Source organism: Poecilia mexicana, unplaced genomic scaffold (genome assembly GCF_051168715.1).
Source record: "Poecilia mexicana isolate PSO_F unplaced genomic scaffold, ASM5116871v1 scaffold_6, whole genome shotgun sequence".
Lineage (NCBI taxonomy): Eukaryota > Metazoa > Chordata > Actinopteri > Cyprinodontiformes > Poeciliidae > Poecilia > Poecilia mexicana.
The window spans coordinates 2,918,540-2,941,882 of NW_028263375.1; the positions used below are offsets into that span (position 1 = coordinate 2,918,540).

Here is a 23,343-nt window from a genome sequence, read left to right on the forward strand (position 1 = left end):
AAAACAGTGTGTGTGCTACACTCAAGAGAGATTCATTTGATGCATCAAAGAGTGATGTCATCACTGATGTAATTGTTACCATAGGAACTGAACATTCTAATGGTGCATTCACACCAAACACGTTTTGAGCGTCAGGTGAGTCTGGTTTATATTCAAAGTCTATGTGGAGCGTCCAAAGTTGCGCTAGACGCTCCAAACACGCCGCTTCGGCCCTCGACGTGCCTCCAATAGAGTATGAATGTAAACCAGACATGCCTGATACTCAAAATGTGTTTGGTGCGAACGCACCATTATAAGTGTCATATTATGCCCATCATAATAGGACCAAGACCTGGTCCTAATATGATGGATTCATTGCTTTGGATCAGGAGTAACTTTTAGAGGTAAAGTGCAAATTAAGTTTTAGTTAACTAGGAATAGGCTATTATTGGTTAGGGTTAGGGAAAATCGCAGCTACTAATATGGGTCGAAATAGATTTGAAAAGCCTGTATAGCATTTTGTTTTCTAAATCATTCTATAAATGGTATAGAAACCATTTATAGAATGATATAATCATTTATTATATCACATTATGATGATATAATGTTAGGTTGTATTTCTGCCAATTGCATAGCTGCAGTACATTAATAGTCTAATGTGTTGAATGTGCTGAGACACATCAGAAACCAATTAGTTTCTGATGCATTTACCTTTTGGTTCTGTCTATGTGGAGCCAATCAGAACCAAAAGTTTACCTTTTGGTTCAGATTGGGTGTTTCTGGACAGTTTTAATAATGTTTATTTTGGGGTTTTTAACTCTGAAATTGATCTTGTGTTTTCTCCATTGATTTTGGAGAAAACAAAATCATTGTTTTCAAAATCCATTGATTTTGGAAATCAGACGCAGGCATTTTATTTGCCTGCGTCTGTTTTGATTTCCTAAATTTGTGTAAAGCAGGGGTGCTCAAAGTCGGGCCTCAAGGACCAACTTTGGGCACCCCTGGAGTAAAAGACTGAAGTTACATAATGCCCGGTGTTGGCAAAACCTGGGTTTGGATAGTGACCTAGGTTAGTACCACAGGGTGTGGGTCGGTGTAAAAGCCGAGCCGGGCTTAGATTGGTCTTCATGCCAATGCCAACATAAAGGCTCTCCATGCAACCAGTTGAGGTTGGTTGCATGCACGTCCATTGTTCTTCAGACCTCTGTGGTTGATAGATGGTCTGTCTTTCCTCGGACCTCCCTGGTTGATTGGAGGTCCATCTTTCTTCTGACCTCCCTGGTTGATTAGTCTGTTTTGACTTCCTAAATTTGTGTAAAGCAGGGGTGCTCAAAGTCAGGCCTTGAGGACCGACTTTGGGCACCCTTGGAGTAAAGGATTGAAGTTACATAATGCCCAGTGTTGGCTAAACCTGGGTTTGGATAGTGACCTAGGTTAGAACCACCTGGGTGTGGGTCGGTGTAAAGGCCGAGCCGGGCTTAGATTGGTCTTCATGCCAATGCCAACATGAAGGCCCTCCATGCAACCAGTTGAGGTTGGTCGCATGGACATCCGTCTTTCTTCAGACCTCCGTGTTTGAGAGATGGTCTGTCTTTCCTCGGACCCACCTGGTTGATTGGGGGTCCATCTTTCCTCGGACCTCCCTGGTTGATTGGAGGTCCGTCTTTCCTCAGACCTCCCTGATTTATTGGAGGTCTGTCTATCCTTGGTCTCCTCTTTTTGTAGGGAGCCTACTGTTTGCAAGGTGGATGTAGGCCGAGTCAGGCCATGCATGGAGACCCCTTGTTGATTGAAGGTCTGCCTTTGCTCGGGCTCCTCTGTTTGCAGGGTGGTCTCTGGTTGGGTGGAGACTCGAGGATGGATATTTTCCAGAGCAAGTTTTAACTCCACCTTAAGGTCTGCAACCTGACCCTGGAGAGCTTTCATCATTTCCTCCTGAGCCTTAAATTTGGAAGCTTGCTCAGAGTGATTTTTGAGCTGCTCCTCATATTTAAGTCTCACTTTGTATTCTTCAACCATTACTTCAATTAGACCTTTATTGCGGAAGGCGTATTTTGCAGCCTCCCGCTTGAAGTACTCCAGCTGTTGAAGAACGCTCTTGTCAACTGTGACTTTGGAAGAGCAAGAAACCTTTGGCACATCTTTAATCTTTTGCTGGTGACGTTCTTTTTCCAACATTGTTTGCAGTCTTTGAATCTCCTCCTGCTGGGATTTGACTTCAGCCTGAAATGCAACCCTTCGGTCTCTTTCCTGATGGAGTTCAAAAATCTGATTTTGCAACTCTGTTTTAAGATCGTCTACCTGCTTTGTCAGATCTTTGACGTGTTGGTTCGTCTCTTCCACGTCTTCCACTGAGGGGGTAATCTCAAAGCCAGCAGAGGGTGTTGTTTTCTGCTCAACTTCCAAAGATGTCTCAAAGTTGCCGGAAGGACTTGATTCCCCCTGGATCTCTGATTGATCTTCCGGCTCAATGGGGCCGACGCTGTCCTCTTCAACAGGGAAAATGACAGCGTCGTAGTCGACTTGGATGTTGAGGTCTACCATGTCGACCCATGAAAGCTTAGCTGGAAAAGCTTCATGTTTAAAAGCAGTCTGCTGTTGCTTCATGACTGGTAAATTCTCACTTCTCTGGAATCGATATCTAACAAGCTCTGAAGGGTGATCTGCCGCAATTGAACTGTGGAACAGGTCAGAGAAAACTCTGTCTGTGAGCTACATTCAAGAGAGAGATTCCTTTGTGATATCACAGAGTGATGACATCACTGCTGATGTCATTGATACCATTGGGGAAACTATTATGGGTCTTATTTCAGGCTTCCACTGGAAGCAGCAGTATTTCATGTAATTTGTAGGGGTTTTGGCTAATCTATATTCATGATAGAAGTTATATCTCTCTTTTCGGTTATTGTACAATATTTAATAAGCCTTCATATTTTTCACAACAGGTAATTGCTGTATATGACTGATTTAACCCAAACACTGTTACACATGGAATTATTGTGGCACTTTAAAAATGAAGCTTAGGCAGTGCACAAATAGCCTTTACCATAAAATAAAAATATTCATGAAGGCTTATTCATGTTCATGACACGCGTTATGTCATGTTAATGAAAGTGTCACGTCAGTCTTATTCACCCCCCTTCAAATAAAGTGTTACCAAATTTCCCAGGTTAGTGGACAATATTCCTCCGCTAGAGTGAGAAACAGAGGAACACAAGAAGCTGGCAGAAGACATGACAGTGACACACGACAAGGATCCGACAAGAGACAAAGACAACAGGTGGGACTAAATACACTGGGAGGGTAATCAACGAAACGAGACACAGCTGGGAACAATCAACAGGGAAGACAGAGACTCACAGGGGAACAGACTAATAAACACAGAAAACTCAAATCCTAACAGTTTTAAGTTGATAATTACTTAAAATTGATTAAAAAGTACTTGTTTCACGGGCAGATTACTTCACTTATTACAAGACATTTTTTCATGTTATAAGTGAAATAATCTGCCAGGAGAACAAATACTTTTTCATCAATTTTAAGTAATTATTGACTTAAAACAAGCTTCTATATCTTGCTGAAAAGTTTTTAGACTTTTTTCAAATGTACTAAGCTATTTGCACTAGTGACTTTACCAAAAATACTTGGTAAGATTTTATGTTTTTGCAGTGTAATTTGCGGTTGTAATGCGACAAAATGTGAAAAAATACAAGGGGTGTGAATACTTTTCTACGAGAAAATATTCTCCTGATTCCCAATTTCTCCCTTAGTTTCTAAACTATAGCAAACTGAATGTAAAAAAGTTGTTGTCATAAATGATTGAAATGAACAAGAAATTCTGTTTCATCCATGATGACTTGTTTTTTATTGGGGTTTTTTTTTTTTTTGCTTGTTTTTTTAAAGTCACTTTCTTTTCCAGCCCAGGCAGAAATTTTACAACAAATCTTGTCATCAAATCAAGTAAAAGCCACTTGACCACCCTGTACTTAAAACTATTCATTCATCTCTTTAAGGTGTGCCGGATCCTCCCTTCTACTTTCCAAATTAATCATCTCAAAGCGAGTGAGTTCGGGGGATTAGAACAAGAGATCGCTTCATTATCTCTGGCCTGCTGTCAAAAAGACACTCTCATTCCCTCTGCCCACATCCAGCCTCTTCCAAACCTCCAGAGCTAATTACCACCTCTTTCATTTTATCCTGATGACGAAAGGGAGGGGATAAAATCATTTAAAATAAAGAAAGGAAAAAACAAGGAAGAAAAGAAAAGAAGATGGTTTGAACCTGGAACAGAAAGTGGCGGGGAGCTGAAAGAGGACGGAAATACAATAACATGTGAAGAGATGGTTCAGTTCAAGCCTGAGAACAAGGGGTGGGCTGAGCCTGAGTCGTGCTGCAACTTAAAACAAAGGATTCAAAAGGAGCCGCATGAGAAAGAACAAGTCATCAGAGACAGTTTGTGAGGCGGTTAACAATCAATGCTGTCATCCCGGTGCTCCCACCGTCTCCTCTGCTCGGGTGTTTTACTGTAGAATTACTCTGGTGCTCAGATTCAGATTAAATACACTGACAAGTTATCGCACATCAATATCAAATTGTTTCATCGCAGCCCTTCCTGTCTTTTTTCGTCAGCTAAACGGGCGGAGGAAAATTCCCAGCAGCCACTGCTGCTGAAATTCCACAGTAGCTCCATGAGAGGTCAAGCATAGCTAATTACAGATGCTAACAGGGCAGTGAGCCTGAACGAAGGCAGATAAATTTATAATAATAAAATACCTCTCAGACATTATCTACTCATTCTTTGTGTGGTTAAATTTGAATAAGTTATGTGAAGCAAACAGCAGAGGGCAAACTGTGTCACTGAAACTTCCTAGAGCCACGGTTAAAAGCAAGCCAGGGTTAAGAGAAGAAGAAGTTATGCACATATTGAAATCCTGTCCTCAGCTTATGGAAAATATTGATGCATATACAGCATGATTTGAAGTGCACTTTTGCATGCAGAGGGACACTTTCTATAACTGTTTCAGGAGGATATTTTCATGGCAAGTTTGTATTCTAAATGGAAAACGTGTAGGAGAATTTTTTTCTTTAATTATCCCTTTTCTCTTATTTGCCTTTATGTTTTATTTCATGGAAAGTCATGCCACAAACACATTTTTACTCAGAAACACACTGAGGCTAAAGGCAGGCAAAAGTTTTAAAGGAAAATTCTATTATTCGTTGCTGGAAATGATTTAAACACACTTTATAGACAAATATATTATTTTTTATGTTATTGATTGGAAACTTTCAACTTGGAGATTTCGGGACTCGGTGCAACACATTTGGACACCACTGCTCTAAATTATCCTGAGTCGTGGACGATGGATGAATATGTTGTATTTTAGTTTAACAACAACTGTAGCCGCTGACATTCTGTTTGACCTACAAATCCTTCTTGGTCGCTGTGTCAACCTCAACCGCTCTGTTGTCACCCACCTGAGTGAGCATCTTAACACCGTGATCCAGGAACAACAGAAAGAATGTCACAGTTCCTCACAAATGCTTTTGAGAAGTGTGAAAGTGGGATGAGCGTGACCCGAGGGTTGGCTTGCAGGCGTTTTAAAAGCGTTCTGTAGGTGGACGGGCCAGGCCAGATCGGACCGCGCCGCCTGAGCTGAACGTCGTCACAGAGTGGTCTTATGGTGTCTCAGGGATTTCAACAGGAGAAATCCTCTTCTGCAAATCTAAGCCTGGCAAGCTTTATCCAGCTCTGAGAGGAAACACATTTTAAATAATGAAGTGCAGCGACTGGGGATGGGGCATTTATCGTATCGTTTATCATTTATCATTTATCATTTATTCTCATCATAATAAGAATATTGATTTATTGTTATTGTGATAAGTTCTGATTAATGATGATTAAAACTGTCCCTATTGTACTGTTTTCTTCCACTTTGTTCAATGAGAGCTTCAATATATTTGAAAATATGATGAAATGCAGTCATTGTTTGCCGTTTAGTGATAGAAATCACACTTCTTCATGTGTGATTTAAATAAGCACATTACAAATGGGAATGTTTTTCTAGAGCAGTTTTTGTGTTTGTGAGTCTGTGATTGCTGTGTCATGCAGTCACAGCTGGAAAGTTATCTAAGAAAAAATAAAAAATCAATGGCTTTTAATCTTTTATCATCATCACAATATACCAAAAACACTACAATAAGTCACAATGTGAGGAAATATTTCTTCATTATAGAAATTTCATATATATATATATATATATATATATATATATATATATATATATATATATATATATATATATATATATATATATATATATATATAAAAAGCTGAAAGTTGAGAAAATAATTTATACACCCATCACTGGCATTAATTTTTGGCCTTTTATTTCAGAATTTTAGCTGTTTTCATTGTGGAATGCTAATATAAAATGCAACTACTGTGAATTAAATAAGAAAAAAAACTGGTTCAAATTTATAAAAAATACACACGCTCTACTGCAGGGAACGAACACACTTTTTTTTTTTTGTTGCCATCAGCAAGCTTCTTCTTAATTCCCTGCCCCGTTTTCTTGGCAGTCATGGTGGAGCTCATTTAAACGGGTTGGTTTCCTGCCATGGGCTCCGTCCACTGAAAACTGTCACCTCTGATGGAAGAACATCGGTTCAGTTGTTCAAGTAAATTTGCAGCTGCTCACATAGACAAGCCAAATGCCAGACTTTGTTTTAAGGTCAGATGAGATGAAGGTGGAGCTATTTTTTTGCTACAGCTGAATGTTTGGAGGAATCATGCTGGGGATTTCAAAAAGCTACCAAAACCAGTATCAACTGTCAAACATGGTGGTGGCGGCATCCAAGCAAATAGTGCCATTTTGTAGGACAATCAGAAAACTATTCAGTTGTTATAAAATGCTGTATATTTCAACTTAAAATAAATTTAATTTTATAATTTAACACCTTGAAATTGGGCCACATCCTCTTTAGAAACGCTCCGCGATTAACAACATTTTTCCCAGCTTTGCACTGAGAAGTACCTCCTATAATGAGCTCACCTGATGTGCAGTTCTAACAGATGTTTGCTAATTGCTGGTGGCTAGTCTGAAGGAGCTGAGTGGAGCAGTCACAGGGGAGGGCTGCTCCATGAGGCGGAAGCTCAGAAATTGCAGCTCTGAGGAGGAGCTTTGTCTTCGAAGGTGGAGCTAGGTCCACTCAGGTGTTTTGCACAGCTGAATGGTTGCCATGGGAGATTAAAAGAATTTGTCAAACACGCATGCGAGAAACAAGACAACATTCCAGTTATATTTTTGATGAGAGAATTACATTAAAACCTGATATGAAAACTCAAAAAAGTTAATTTTACATAACAGTGACTCTTTAAAGACACCAATGTCAGCGTATGACAACTTCTGACCAGCACTGCATCGTACTGCATGGCATTTTCAACACATTAACTGGTTCAGTACTCAGAATCAAACCTTTGAAACTTCTCCAACAGAGAAATGGAAAAAAAAAGAAAAAATCGTCTGACCTTGAAAGAATCAGAACAATAAGAGAAGCAGCGAAAGGAGGAGATGAAGAAAGATTTCTCCTGTCTGTTACGTCTCTCTGCTCTTAAAGATCCAAACACGTTATCTAGCAAAACTCACAGCCCATAATCTGGAGAAGGCAGACTGATTTCACCAACGCCTTCGACTCGCTGACAGACGTGACCTTTGGCGAGAAAAGTGTTGGGAGTCCTGCCTGTTTGTTGTCATTCTGTAAGCTGAAACACTGCAGGCTGCAGGTTACCTTTAAACCTCTGTGACACATTTTGTGTGTTTGAGTAACTACTTTAGTTCCTGTGAAATTAATCCATGTCCAAAAGTCTCAGAGGGATTAAAAAAATAAATAAAAAATTTGCTGACTCATAAGAAAAGAGAAAGGTCTTAGATCGATCCAGAGCTTCAATGAAGCGAACAGCAGTTTGGGTCACAGTATGAAGAGAACGAAGCCGTGCCAAAAATGGATGAAAATCCTGCCATGGTGGGCATCTTGCCACAGAACAGATACATTCTTTAAAAGTTTGCAAAAGAGCTAAAAATAATGTCTTATCCCATAGTTTCACTCCTTTATTGTTTATATCAGGGTCCACTTCTTAACACACAAGATGGCGTAATCAGTGACATCACACACCAATGTAAACAGGAAGTGCTGAGCCGGTCCCGCCCACACACCTGCTGTGGTTGAAGCATCTAAAAGAACCAACAGTGGTGAGTAGAAAAGAAACAAATAAATAATTTACCAGAAATGAACCTCGTAACAACAGAAATATTCATATCCATCTACTGATCTGGTAGTGTGAGTGTTAGTTAGGGCCCAGTGGTAGATTAACACTAACTAACCACTTTGCCACGGCCATTGTTACAAAACTGACCTCATGCTGCCATGATCCACGCTGCTGAATCCTTTTATGTTCTCCTTTAGTTTTACACCGACATCTACACACACATACACGATTATATCAATACACATTTTTAAATTGTGTACACTGTAAGTAGTAGTAGTTTTCTACCACTGATCTTTTTCCTTATTGCTATACTTTTACTGTATATATATTTTTAAAAAAGATATTTCCTCATTTTTTACGCAATTTGTTGCAACTGTTATTTGAAGAAAACTATGAATTTCTAGCATCTTTAGTCTCCAATATTGGTTGATGTTGACACACAAACTGAAAGACATTTGAAGCTGTTACAGTTATTGCTTATTTATACTTTTATTAATGATAAGCAGGTGTTCAGACATATTTTCTAATAACCAGACTGGCTCCCCCCCCCCCCCCCCCAGCACTGTGGTGACAACTGATGCTAGTTTTTCCATCTGAAAACAGACAGAATCAACCGAGGCAAATTTATGCAGAATCATGAGTGCAACTTTCCAGAAATGAAAAGCGGTTATTCTGTTCTGTCGGCACACTAAGACGGCTCTTCCCAGAAACAAATTAGCTTTCACAAGGAGCCAAAATATCCTCATTTGTACAGTCAAAGCGAGTGATTAACTTCACATCACAAAACCCAGGTTTTAAGGCTTTAGTAGGTACGAGTGTTGCCATGGTTTTTGCTTCGCGGTTACGCCATAAATGCTTTATTTATTTTTTATTCAGCTCCATCTTGTTACTGAGGTGAGCCTGCCAATGTGTTTGGGACATTTGTTTCTGACGCCTCCCGTGTCATGAAGGGGTAAATAATGTGGCATCCTGCTCATGGTTCGCTTTTCGTAAATATAGCTTATTCTGTGAGCCGAGGTGAACCACAAGTTGAGCTCATTAATCGCCTTCAACTGCAAAGGAAACAGGGCGAGAATATCTGGCAGAAAAGGAAGACAGCATGAATTTCATGTGAGACTCCAGCTGGTTAATGCATTTTAATGAACTGTTATCAGTCTTTGAAATAAAAAAAAAAAATATATATATATATATATATATATATATATATATATATATATATACATATATATATATATATATATATATATATATATATATATATATATAATGTCTACTAATCAGTATTAATAGTCTGAAGAGAGTTCCCATTTAAGCTACTTGGTAAAATAAATGCCAAATGCCTTCAGAGATCATCACCACGTCAATTAAAGAAATATGTGTATGTGGCAGAAAACACGTTGTACTGTATGTAGTAATCACCTTAACAACTTGCCATTTTTAGACCAGCACTGTCAATTTAATGAGCTGCCTTGTCCGCAGCATTCTTCTGCCTCACACACCGTGCGGCTTTTATTGAAGGGCCTCACTTGCCACCCCTCATTTGAGAGACGAATCATTTGCAAATTGGAAGTCAACTGACTGAGAGCGCGCTTAATGGAGATGAACACTTAAAAGAGATGAGGCTAAAAGAGTTTTCGTTATAGATTGCACGCTTTCAAAGCTTGATATATATGTATTTTTTTTCCTCCTCTCAGTCTCTGTTTCACTTTTCACACCTCACTTTCATTCTTTACAAAATGTTTTACAGGATGCACTTTGTGTTATTAGACGTCAAAAAAAAAAGAAAAAGTTAAAAAGAGGGGGGTGAATGGATTCTTTGTTAGTTTTACCTGAGGAAAGAAGAGAAGAAAAAGAAAAAACAGAAACAAATACAAAGCGGCTCGGTGTTGTATGAAGCACAAAGTTGTTTCCTAGGGAACGTGCCAGATTTTAATGGCTTTTCTCCTGGTGCAAAATGGGATGACTGAATGCGTGTCATGCTTGCAGCAACAGTGACTGACTGCTGCTCCTCATGAATGGAAAAAAAAGACTATTTTCGAATGAATGAATGTCCACTGAAGTTCAATTCCTTGAGGGATAGGCAGAAAATAGAGAAGCGTCTTGTGCTGAGGGCCAGTCAATTCAGGATTCTGAAGTCAGTTCAAGTACTGCGTACCTTAAATCTAATATATGGAGGGTCATTCGGTGTGGTCTGCTGCTCCACAGGCTCCGTTCCTCGATTGAGGCCGTCTGTAACTGGGTCATTTTATGAAAGTTTATTCAAAGATGAGACTTTTTCAACTGAAAAAGAGCTGGTGGTGGTTAAAAAAAACAGGTTGTGTTTTTGTGCTTTGTGAATATTCTGCTTTCATTTAACAGTTCATGCTTTTCTTTAACTGGCAGCCTTGGCAATCTGGTTGAGAAGGGAAAGAAAGGTCTTTGTATCATAAGAAGTCAACACCTTCCATCCCCCCGAAAAACTGAGAACTGAAATCAAACCTTAATGTTTTTGTTTAATTGTCACTTTGACATTACTATTTTTTTTGTCTGATATACATTGTTGATTATGACTGATTCATAACATCATTAAAAAGGTTAAAACAGTCAATGAGATTAATATTTCTTATAGACACTGTGTACACTGCACACACTGCATATTGCACTATTTTTCCACAACTTGTCACATGAAAGCCACAAAACTCAACGTATTCTATCGGGCACCAACATAAAGTCGTTTTGATTCATGTTCATAATGTTTCTGTATTAGCTCTGACTTAGCTAAATGTGTATCTAGCTATCTTAGCACATGAAATATATGAACGCTAATGCTAATAAGTAAAATATGTCTTGCTAACAGGTTTCTGTAGGTGTTTGGGTGAACAGAAAAGGGTTAAAACAGCAGCATACATGTTCAGCTGGTAAAGTTCACATTTGTCTTTAATTCGTGTTTAGTTTAAAGGGCAAATGTGCATGTAAGATGCTCCAAAATGTTGATGTATATATGGTTTTTAGTTTTTAGTTTTACAAAAAAAGGTGAAAACGCTTTCAACGCCTGAAGTCGCTTTTTGTCAACCATCTGTGCAGAATGGTCCAGTATGCTTGTGCTAGGACAGAATGACCACACTTGCAAAATTGTGTGTGTGTGTGTGTTTTTTTTTTTTTGTTTGTTTGTTTGTTTGTTTGTTTTTTCTACATTAGCTAAATATGGACGAAGTTTTGCGCACATTTGTAAAGGAAACACAGCTGGTGTACCAGTCACCCACTGACACACTAACCATACCGTGAGTATCCACAGCCTGGTTGCACCCGAGGGCGGTGAGGGGGGACACAGAGGGTACGATGGGTTGAGATAGCATATTGATTTCACAGACCTCATCAAGCTGCTCTCATGTAGTGCTTGTTTTTGCTCTAGTTTGTTTGGAAAGGAGATATCACAGGGTGACTCATCCAGACAGGCGGCCCTGCGGAGCCACCGTCCTCTCAGTAATCCTGCGTCAAAACTTTCCATTAATATTTACCCTTCATCCCATCATTCATGCCTCTGCTGAAAGAACGGAAATCTGCTGTATTGTATAACGCTTCTTCAAAATGAAAGTGGTGTGTTTCCATAAGAGTTATTAAGGTACAACTTGGTGTAAATCTGCCTTTTCATCTTCAGCGTCATAAGACGTCCTTGATTTCTGAATTGGATTTCTTTTTTTTTTTACAAGCGAGGCCATAAATAGGTTTGTGTCCTTTGTGTCGGAAAATTGTCCCGTCGTGCACCTCTTCGTCTTATCTGCATACGTCTCTAACCTTCGGGGGGAAAGTGCTTTCTCTACCTGCCGATATTAAATCTTCTCAATTATGCGGTTGGGCCCCTAGTCTGGAAGACAGCCGATTGTTTTGATGAAAAATGTAATCACGATAGTGTCTCTGTCGCTCTCGGTGACTGCCTCATGGCACATCTCTGTCGGAGAAACTGTGGAAAGAGAGAGGTGGCTGATTAACTGCCTGTCTACCCCCATGGCTCTTGCGACCGAGCACAAATAAACACTCTTGTAAGTTCTACATTGCATTTGTACTAAGAGGCAGCGCTGCATACTAAAATGTATACCTTTTACCAAACACTTATCCATATCTTTATTCCAAGCCGTTTTCACTTGTTTGGATGAGTTTTATGGTGCCAACATCACATCTTCCACTACCAGCTCCTGCTTATCCAAGTTAATCCTCTCTGTGCTGATTGTTTCTTAGCAATCGCTGGTACACATTTCAATCTACTCAGCTCCTGTGGAGTTTTTGAGCTTCTGAAACTGCATCACTGGAAGAAGTGAGGCTTTAAAATGAGCCTTTTTCTGCTGTGATGGATTATCCCCCTTTCTAGCTGAGGAAGCCATAGCGTCTTTCTCTGCTTAATAATTTCTTAACTTGTACGTTAAATGTTCTCTCTTCTGTCAACTCAATGGTAAGCAGTCTTTCTATATATTGGACTTTAAAGAAAAAAAAAAACATTGATCTGTTGTCACTCACAAACTGATACACTTTTCATTGCTACATAAGAGACGCTTATTGATTTGCTTTACATTCAGTGAAGGTATAAATGAGTACCATTTTTAAATCCTCACTAGTCGAGACCCAAAATGTGCTGAAAAAGGTTTCTTCCACATGATTCCACCACCAGCCTCAGTCTGAAATGAGGATTAAAGGCAGGACGCGTCCATGCTTTCATTTTCTTCAAAACCAACGTCTGATAAATGTTGCATCTGAACGCGAGATTTATCAGACAGTCAAGTCAAATCTGTTTTGTTCATGAGGCAGATTTCATATGACAACATGCCAGGAAAGACATAAAAATAGAAACAAGAACAACCAGATATATTAAAAACAAATACAAAGAAATTTAAAACCAGCGCTCAAAAATAAGACACTGCAAAAACTGAAAAGTGAAAGACATAAAAAATTGTTCAACAAGAACAAAATTTCTAAAACTCATTACGCAAGACTAACAAAAGCTTAAGAAAATAAGAATGTTTTGAGAAAGCTGATCTGAGGTCTTGTGGGAGTGAATCCCTGAGGAGAGGATCATAATGACCAAAAGAACTGAGAACAATATCATGTTTATAAAGGCTGTCAGGGATATTCTATGAGCATCTCAGAAGGAACTAGGTTATTTAAAGCATTAAAAACAATCAGAAGTCATTTAAAACCTGTTCTCCGTTTAATTGGAAGTCAGTGAGCAGATTTTTAGGATGGGAGTGATGATGCTCAAATGGTTTTGGTTAGAAGTCGAGCAGCAACATTTGGATCAGCTGAAGTTTACTGATCTGACAGTCCAGCAAAAGTGGTGCTACAGTAGAAATAAGACATAAACATGTTTTTCTAAGATAGGAACGGATCTGACTTTGGATATTATTCTAAGAAGATAAGATTCAGACTTTGATATATCATAGATTTGTTTCCAAAAATTAAGGTCACAATTGCAAAAACACATCTATATTTTTTTAGCACACAAGGTTTAACCAACAAATGATTAAACAGAGAATAAATGATGTTGCTTATCAAATTATCAGGGCCTACTAGAAGAATTTCAGTTTTGTCCTTATTCATATAATATTATGGCGATCAAGATTCATTCTCAGTCATTTACCTGTGTAACCAGGGCTGTTTCTTCACTGTGGTTGGTTCGAAACCCACAGCAGCTGTGTTTCCATTGTGCAAACTGAAATTACGAAAATAAATTTGCTTAATGGAAATACAATAATTTTTTTTAAAAACTCACGGTTTTTGATAATAAAAAAAAAAACGTCTATGTGCTAGGATGAGGTGGTTTTTCAGCTCTATCACAATGAGTATTTCCATTGCAAAACTGCAATGGAAATACTTTTTTTCATGTCAGACGAGTCATGTGATCAAACAGTCAGATGTTACTACTGATGAAGACGACGAAGAAGACAACAACAAGAAGTGGCAGGAGGATGATGGTTTGTTTTTGTCTTGCACCACACCTTTAAAATAATTTATTTACCATATGTCCACCATATACTTAAATTTATCTGTACAAATGTGATATTTCACGCAGTAAGATAATGAGTCACACTGTCTGTGATAAAGAAAATGATCATCGTTTTAACTGAACAGATCGAGCAGTGCATCTGTTCAGTGCTCCCTCTGCTTACCGCTTGTCTTTGTTTTTTGGATATATTTTTGAAATGGGTGCATCCTTCAATATGTGCAGCTGAGATTGATTTTCTTTTCTTTTCTTCTCACAAAGCCAGGCGGACAAAATAGAGAGGAAATGAGGAGGCTTGAAAAGAGAAGTCAGTAGAGCTTTTTGAGGTCATCCCAGACCACCTGAATCCCAGATTTCCTTCCTCATAGAAAGTTTTATAAATGTACAAAGCAATTGATGCAATAATGAGAAGGGTTAGTTATAGCCACAGAGTAAAAACACTTCTGTTTTTGTGTGTGTATATTTTTAGTTTGCTCTTCCTTTTCATATTGAGAATCTTTGGAGCATAAAGCATGACATTTTGAGAGAAGTTCTTGAAAACGAATCTCATAAACTGACATCTCTTCTAAGTCACCAAACATAGCTCAGTGTGATCATATGACATATAATTGTTATTTCTGACAATATAACAGAGCTGTTCCACCTGATACTAAACACCTCATTAGTATCAGAGCATGAATCTTCTTGAAGAAATAGATCTTATTAAAAGGTCATCACTAATGGCCTCGTTTTGTAGACTAAAAGCATGACACGTCCACTGAGAAAAAGAAAAAATATCCCAAACATCAGTGTGTATCAGATTTATTATAACATAATGGACAGCTTGGAATAACTAACATGGATGACCTTTTACACATTATCTAAAAGGCAAATCAAATATTTGCACTTCCTTTTCACATTAAAAGGCTTGGCTAGCCACACTTCATTAGTGTCATGAATTAATACAAGAACTGTAGTCTGGCTCTGTTAAAAATATACCCACAACATTTGGGGACATAATCCCATTCTGACAGCAGCGGAAAAATTCTCCGAGTGGTTCCCAGCCATCGGGGTTTACGGAGACTTTTTGGAGAACCAGACTAATCCTGTAACTTCATTTGGAATGCGTCTGTTAAACGCTGAATGGCTGAAACCAGCAATCGATCTACAATAGCCTTTTCTGTGGATATCAGAGCAGCCCATTAAAGACGGCACGCGAACATCCGCCTGGCAGCAGACAGCATGTCGATAGCTGTGACAGAGTTGTGACCGACTGCCACTTTTAAGTCAATAATGCGTTAGATCTGCGGGCACTCGCTGTGATCAACTGTGCCACATTTCTCTCTTAATAAGCCTCTGTGTGTGTGTGTGTGTGTGTGTGTGTGTGTGTGTGTGTGTGTGTGTGTGTGTGTGTGTGTGTGTGTGTGTGTGTGTGTGTGTGTATATGTGTGTGTATGCACATATGCATGCAAGTGTGTGTCAGAAGGTGGAAGGGTTGGCTGAGCAGAGTCTGACTGACTGTGATGTCTGGCTTCATTTGTATGCGTGTGTGTTTGCAGCCTTCTGTTGATCCTGACAGGTCTGCTAATGAATTCCTGTCCATGTGTTTCTGCTTTTAGACGCTTATTAACATTTTCAATAAGCCCATATTCAGATATACTCCTTACCCAGCCTGAGGAGATACCAATTTGTAATTAGTATTTAATCAAAGGTTTCCAAATTGAAGTGATTCTGTTTTCAGTTTAGCTCATCACGACACCTATAACAATTGGATATTCCGTTTCGGGAATCGATGTTCCTGAATTGGAATATCATCATCTGCAGTGATGCAGGCAGTTCTGGTTTGATGTGGTGAAGAGGACGATTTATCAGTCAATCCTTGTTCATACCTTCATCTATCGTCGTGACCTTTTGATGGTGAACCAAAGAGCGAGGTCAAGGACACGAGCTGCAGAAATTAGTTTCCTTTGCAGAGGGTTTCTGGGAGCCTGGATAAGTGGAAGATAATGGATGGATGGAGAGCACGTGTTTGCTGCACATCAATCTGGGAAGGGTTAAAAGGCCGTTTCTAAACTATTTGAAGTGCAAGAATCAACAGCGAGACAGATTATTCAAATGTGCTAATCGATCTTTCCAGGAGTCCACTTCCCAGCACACTCACCATGAGAACAGACTTCACATAACTGACTGACTCAATAGCAATGTAACCCCAAGATCAGTCACAACTCAACAGGCTGAATCAGAAAATAATCAAAGTGCTGCAATGGTCCAGTCAAAGTCCAGACCAGTACTTGTTCATTGCTATTGTATGATGCTGTGCATGAATACATAATTCCAAAACCTGACAAACTAAAGCAATAGCAGGAGAGAGAGTAAGCAAAAAGTGCTGCTGAAGGATGTGAGAGACTGACTGAAGTCAAACAGGGAACAATTATGTCAAATCACCGCTAAAAGTGGCTCAGTGAGCCGTGGGGTCATAGGGCGTACTTAATTTCTTCCCACAGCTGTATAAAACCAAGAACATGAAGCTGGACTGATTATCTCATATAACTCCTTTCTCAGAATGTTCTATAACTTTAGTGAAAATGGCCACGTTGTTAATGCTTAACATCTTTAGAAAAGAACCTAGAATAAAAAACAAATTAGGAATGTGAATCGAATCTAGTTTATAGTTTGAAAAACCCCTTTGATCGCAGCAGCATGAAAAGCCTGACATGCTTTGCTGCTTAATACAGATTACAGGTTAATCAGATTAATGTGGGTTTGTTCGTTAAGACGAGGTTACCTTGAGAAATCCTGCTGGGAAATGTTAGGACGGAAATGTTAATCATCCAAATGAAGCTGCTGTTTAAGAGACCATCGACAGAGAAGCAGTACAAATTGAACTGAATTATAAAAGCTATTATGATTCATGTTTGTTGATATATCTGCACCTTGGATGTGATGTTTGCTGTCAAATACATAAATGCATAAGTAGCAGTTTTTGAATGATAAAAAGCGGAACATTGCTCAGTAGGACTTTCTCTGCCTGGTGAGTTAAATACAAAGTAAAAAAACTAAAACAAACAAACACATCTTGTCACTTATAATAGTTTGGGAAAACATTTTGAGATAAGTTTATCACATTTTTTCAGTATTTATAGAGACCAAAGTGTTTGTTCCTGGATAGAACTGAGCTTCATTCTGGCTGTCAGGCTCGTGGATTCACAGCCTGCTGTCTCTGTTTGGACAGAAAGCAAACTTCATTTATGAATTTCTTATTTGAATATTAAACCTAGCTGATTACATTCACACAAAGAGAATTTGTCAAAGTTTCGTTATTGACAGTGATAAGGCAATAGATTCTGAGTTCATGTTTAAAGTTAATCTGTCATGTGAGCCATGGAAACACGTTTTCTACTACAGTGAAAAACTTACTTTGCTGTCTGCAAGAATGCCACTTAAAAAAAGAAGCAAAAAGTAGAAAATGTAAAATAATGTAACAAATATAGTAAATGACCTACAAGTACCAATAATGGGATACACATAATAAATATTTATATACATTTTATACATCAAAATAGTACAAATAAGAACATAAGCTATGCAAATGTAGCATAGAAACAAATTACTGGCAGCAGCTCAAATGAAAACATGTGCCAGTTCACATCATATTAGTTGTGACAGAGTCTGTTAGCAGTTGGTCCTCCATGTTTTAAATGCTCTCCTGCAGGGACAGTTCACAAATATTCATGACACAGAGCCCAGAGGACCAGAGCTGTCCACCATCGTAATGCATTTTGCATATTGTTTCTGTCTTGCCTTTGGGAATGTAGTTATTCCCCAACATCCCTCAGTGGAAAATTACAATTCTTAGCAAGACCCTCCAAGACCCCCTGCTAATGACTTGATTTCCTGCAGGGACTTTACAGACTCTTTATTTATTCCTCTGCCCAATTAGCCACATTGACCTGAGGAATAAATAAATTTTTTAACAACTCCATGACCTCTCTTACCCTGACCCTTAATTAGGAAGCAGCAAAGAAAAACCAGGCATCACAAAGTCACAAATCAAAAATATAAATACAGCAAATGTGATGCTGTATGGGGAAATGTGTTTTTGCAACAATGTGGAAATATCTTGACTCTATTTAATGTTTACCGGCACAGCTGTCGAAATGAAAACATTCCACATGTTCAAAATGTAAACTGTGAGTCACTGAGACTTAAACGGGTTTTAACTGAACGCTTCGTTCCATGCTTATGTCGTGTACAGAGCTAAAATACAGTAACTGTTAGATGGTCTACAGGAAATGTATTTATTGTTTGAAAAATCCAGATAACCTCAAACTAACAAAATATACAAAATACAAATACACCAAGCACTTAATTAAAATTGATTAGAATCCTTCTAAAACACATAAATATGTACATATAAAACAGAAGGGAATTTCCATCAAAATAGATTTGCATTTTAGTAAAACTGATTCAGAAAACCTGAATACTTAATGTTAGATAATCCTGTTCTACTCCTGAAATTACACACACTGAGTTCATTTGTAGTACAAAAATATGTCTTTTGTATTCCTTGTTCATGTGTGGGATTTTATATTTCTATCATGTTCAAAATAAATAAAAGTAAAAAACGAAATTAAAAAAAAGCTTTTTCCATAGCTGCTTCCAATAAAATTTCACGTCAAAATTTGAGTTATTTATCAAACTTTATGATAATTTGTTCTCTTTATAAACATTGATCTCTTTACTCTTAGTAGCTACAGTTATTGCTGGTCTCTCTATTTACATATCTGGATTAACTTAAACGTATAAAACATCTAGAATGAAATAGAGGAATGCCACAATTAGCTTAAAATCAATTTGGCAGTCATGCACCAAGCTGTCAAAGCCTCTGCACTCTAATCACAGCTTCAGTTCTCACAGCAAGTTGTGATCTACAACTGCAAGCGATAAGTTAGGCAGTAAATTTGATCCTATTAAACACTTTTTTTGGAGTAACATTCACATTTCTCTGACAGCTCACAAGAGAACATGTCTGATCTGACATTTCTGAAATGTGGCCTTTTCTCTTTTTTTGTTGCCAACCTGCTGATTTAACAGTGAAATACAATCCAGCTATTTAAATCCTGACACCGTTTTCACCCAGCAGGTTATCAGACGGTTTATTTCAAAGAGGAAGCTAAAGGGAAATTTGATTAACTTGACTATTAACATAAAAAACAGTACTCTTAATAAGTTGTTTATTTCAAAATTGACTATTCACATCACATAATATGCCAGAGTTAGCGAAAAGGGCCAGTTCTCATCTGCAGTCCCTCTAGGTACAATCAATATCACATTACAGTGCAATACAGGCAAACTAACAAGCTCCTCACAATAAAGGAGGATAATAATAGTGAATAAAACATTGTTTCTAATCTCAGAACATTATATCAGGTTACAAATTTAAAAAGAACAAAAGTTCACCACATTATAAAAATTGCACATATATTAAAAAACAGAATAAAAATGTGCGCTTTTAAAATAAGTCATAGTTTGTAGAAGGTTAAAAGGAGGAAATGGGTAAATTAAATAGATTTAGTACTTTGCATAATAATAGATAGTAATGATTGACGTTAATGTAAAATATGAGGAATCTGAGTCCCTATCAGAAAACAACTCCCAGGTTTTGGACATGACTGTCTGCTCCTCCCATTAGTCCCAAAACCAATTATACAATGTGTAAGTGTAAGATGTTTGTTCACAGAGCTTGTTTTTAAGTCTATACTTTTATTTTTAAATCCACATTAAATCCTGTAATGTGGTTACACAACTTGTGTCTTATTAGGAAAAGATAGTAAAAACAATCACTGTCCAGTGATCAGGAGGTTTTGGTTGATGGCACAGACAAAAAAAAACAAAACAAAAAAAAACAATTTTTTTCTCAGTGAGTGAACTTGATGGAACAAGAGGAGGGAAAAATAAAGCAGCGAGTTCAAAGCGAAGCAGACAGCGAAGGAGAGACGGAGGAATATTCCTTCAACTTTCCCTGTCGGTGCGTCGTTCCTCTCAAGGAGGTTCGAGTCCTTGGCAGGGACTGCTGCTCCTCATCGGCAGTGACAGACCGCCATTAACTCCTCATCCACTCAGACGGCGTTCTCTTTGTTTTGCTTACAGCGCCGAGGCGCTGGCAGACAGAAGCAAACAGATTCACGTCCCTAGATGGAGGGGAAATCGCTTTTCTGGCTGACTGATGGAGGAAAGGCATTTTCTTTGCGTCGGCAACAGACGGGACGTTCCGCCCAAATATCAAACATCCATCACCATCTCCACAACGGGGGAGAAGCGGAATTAATGGTGACCTTATGAAGGAATGAGAACTCCACACACGGTGATGATGGTGTGTGTGTGAGAGTGCGTGCGTGTGTGTGTGTTTAGACTGGAGACACATTGAAGAGTAATGAGCCTCTCTGAATGATCCCAGTGGCTCTGAGAGATACTATAACATCCAGTCTTTCAAGCAGGAAATCTTGATGTGACATTTTAGCAGAAAGAAATCTCATTTACTTGTTAAAAATAGGGAGGTTTTTCTTTTCCTACGCTTGGATTCAAGAGCTTCGGCGACAAAAGCTTAAAATCCTCCTAAATGTTGTGGGGATTGCAGAAACACACGTTTCCGGCTTTGATATCTTGAAAACATTTTCCGTAAGTTTCTATTCAGTGCCACGTTCCACCCACAGATGTGACTGCGGAGCCAATAGGATGGGAGACACCTCATCCAAAACTTGATCTAGCTTATTCAGATGTGTTCCTTTGAACACGGCGTCTGAATAGTGTCAGATCTTCCTCAGGTGTGTTTGCCAAACTGCAGCTGAATAGTTAGTCTGGCACTGCTGTTAAAATAGGCAGTGCCAGACAAAGGGATTCAAAGATGTTTGGATGAGTTTTATTTATTTATTTTTCTTTGTTGCTTGTTTCTCTTCCATGACATTGAAATTGGTGTAAAGAACCATGAAGGTTTGGGTTTTGAATTTGGTTGTAACATTGATGCCGTGGTTTTCAGTTTTCTGGTCTTTAGGGTCTTTTTTATGTATGGTATAAAACGCTGTAAAGAAGTAATTCACAAGTGTTTTATGGCAAGTATGGCAGGCTCAATAAATAATAAAAATGTTAGCACAACCATACATTTGAAAACAGAAATACTACAGGACTTTAACTTTCTAGTTGGCTTATTTTTACAGATTTACCTATTTGTGGAATTTTTTTCTGTGGAACTTAACTCCAAATTTAAAAACCCAAATGGGATTTTTCTGTAGAATATCTAAATATAATAGTGTTTGCAAAGAATATGTAGTGGGAAGCTGAACTACAGGCACAATGCTACCTGACAGGCCATTGGCTGGTGTTTGCAAAGCAGCCAACCCTTTTAGTTTCCGTGGCACTTCATGACTGCACCCAATAAGGAAATAAGATGTTAGCTTCTGTGGCAGTGCCAAAACATTTTATAGTGTATTAAGGCATATTAATACACACTATTACTATTTATATTTGGTGTTTGAACTATTAAAATAGGCAGTTATGTGAGTGATCTTTGTGGATTTTAGCTACTCAGGTGGCAGTAGTCCCTCACCACCCCAATACCGTACCGCTGTATGACTACAGCATGGTTAAGCTTCAGAAATATATATATATATATATATATATATATATATATATATATATATATTTTTTTTTTTTTTCATTTATTATTCATAGTCATAGAACAGTACACACTCTGCCTTTTAACATGTTTCTTTATTGTTTGAATACATAAAATGCAACAGAACTGTTTTTTGCATACTGTTAGCATCAGTCACTAGCATGACTCAGCAACCAACTTATCCCACTGATCTTCCAACTTACAGCTGGAACATGGTTAAGTTGTGTTTAGCACGCAAACATCAGTGGGCCTGATCAGCGTCTGTGGCACTACAATGATGTTTGCTTTATATTTACCATCTAAATGTTGTGATCTGTAAAACTTAGTTTTGAATTTAGATTTACTTTTTGAATCTTCCTTGTGTTTCTGTGTTATAGATTTTTACATCAGTGTAGATTTATGCTCCGTTCAGGCGTCTCTTTGTTTCCTTACAGTGGTTTCTCTCTCCAGTCATCTCTCTCATTAGATCTGCCGCTGGCTCTTGTTCCCTGAGCCCCTCTGACCTGTTACACATTCAGTAATTACCCTCACCTGTTCCTTGTCCCACTTTTTACTTCTCCCTGTGTTTGCTGTCAGTCATTTTAAGATAAACCCGTCACGCTCCTCCTGTTCGGCTCCCTGTTATCCCATTATGCCGCCTTTCTTTCACTAAAACACACACATTTCTAGAACTCTCCTGGTGTCCTGTCTGCCAACTCTACAAAACATGATGGTAAATTGTTGATGCCAAGACTTGTTCTGACTACCCCCAGTACCTCAGTTTGACCCAGCAAACTAATACCAGAATGATTGCGGTGAGAATGGAACAAAGCTGCAGCCTGCATCCATTTCCTGGCAAGAATGTTCAGTAAATAAGTGGAACATCCAAATAAGCACGAGACTTCCACAGTTTTAAAAGAGAGTAGTAGAGTTTAACAGGCAAAACGACAAAAAGATTGAGCTGAAAATCCCGCAACACTCTGGAAGTTCTTTAATTATTTGCCAACGAGACGTCAGAGAAACCACAATGAAGCCTGAAAGGATTAGAAAAAGCCAAGACACGACTTATATCCTGTTAGTCATGATAAATAGTCTGACGTAAAACAGCATCAAACAGTGAGACCTTGAGCTGAGAGAGAAGAGATGTATAAAGAGAGTGACAAACTTGCTGTTTTACAAACATTTGAAAGGAAATCATAGTAGCATGAAGTTGTCCAATCAGACCTGTCTCTAGTTTGTGATCGTTACTTCCTTCATTTATGTGCTTTACTGAAATGTCAGCTATCAGTCTTTATTTATTCTGCTGGGTTCTAACCTTGGCAGGAAGACGACAGCAATACTTAGAAAATTAAATTCAGATTTAATTCAGCACTGATCTGACATTTTCTAAGATCTAAGATCCACTGGGAGAATTTTAATTGTGACTATTTTTTTAAAAGGTAGGTTTCTGTCTTAGTTTAAGTAAGACATCCTTACTCATATTGTATGAGGATGAAA

General features: G+C 38.4%; 1 protein-coding gene across 1 annotated transcript; it reads right to left on the minus strand.

Annotated features, from left to right (window-relative positions):
- Nucleotides 1–1,413: 1,413 nt before the first annotated feature.
- LOC148158510 (uncharacterized) lies at nucleotides 1,414–2,586 on the minus strand. The gene has a single exon (XM_088006706.1). It carries the CDS (start codon nucleotides 2,584–2,586, stop codon nucleotides 1,414–1,416), a length of 1,173 nt encoding a protein of 390 aa, XP_087862832.1.
- Between the last annotated feature and the right edge of the window lie 20,757 nt (nucleotides 2,587–23,343).

What these genes read in the sequence shown, in the direction of transcription:
- LOC148158510 (XM_088006706.1), bottom strand. Translation starts at nt 2,586, where the DNA reads ATGAAGCAACAGCAGACTGCTTTTAAACATGAAGCTTTTCCAGCTAAG.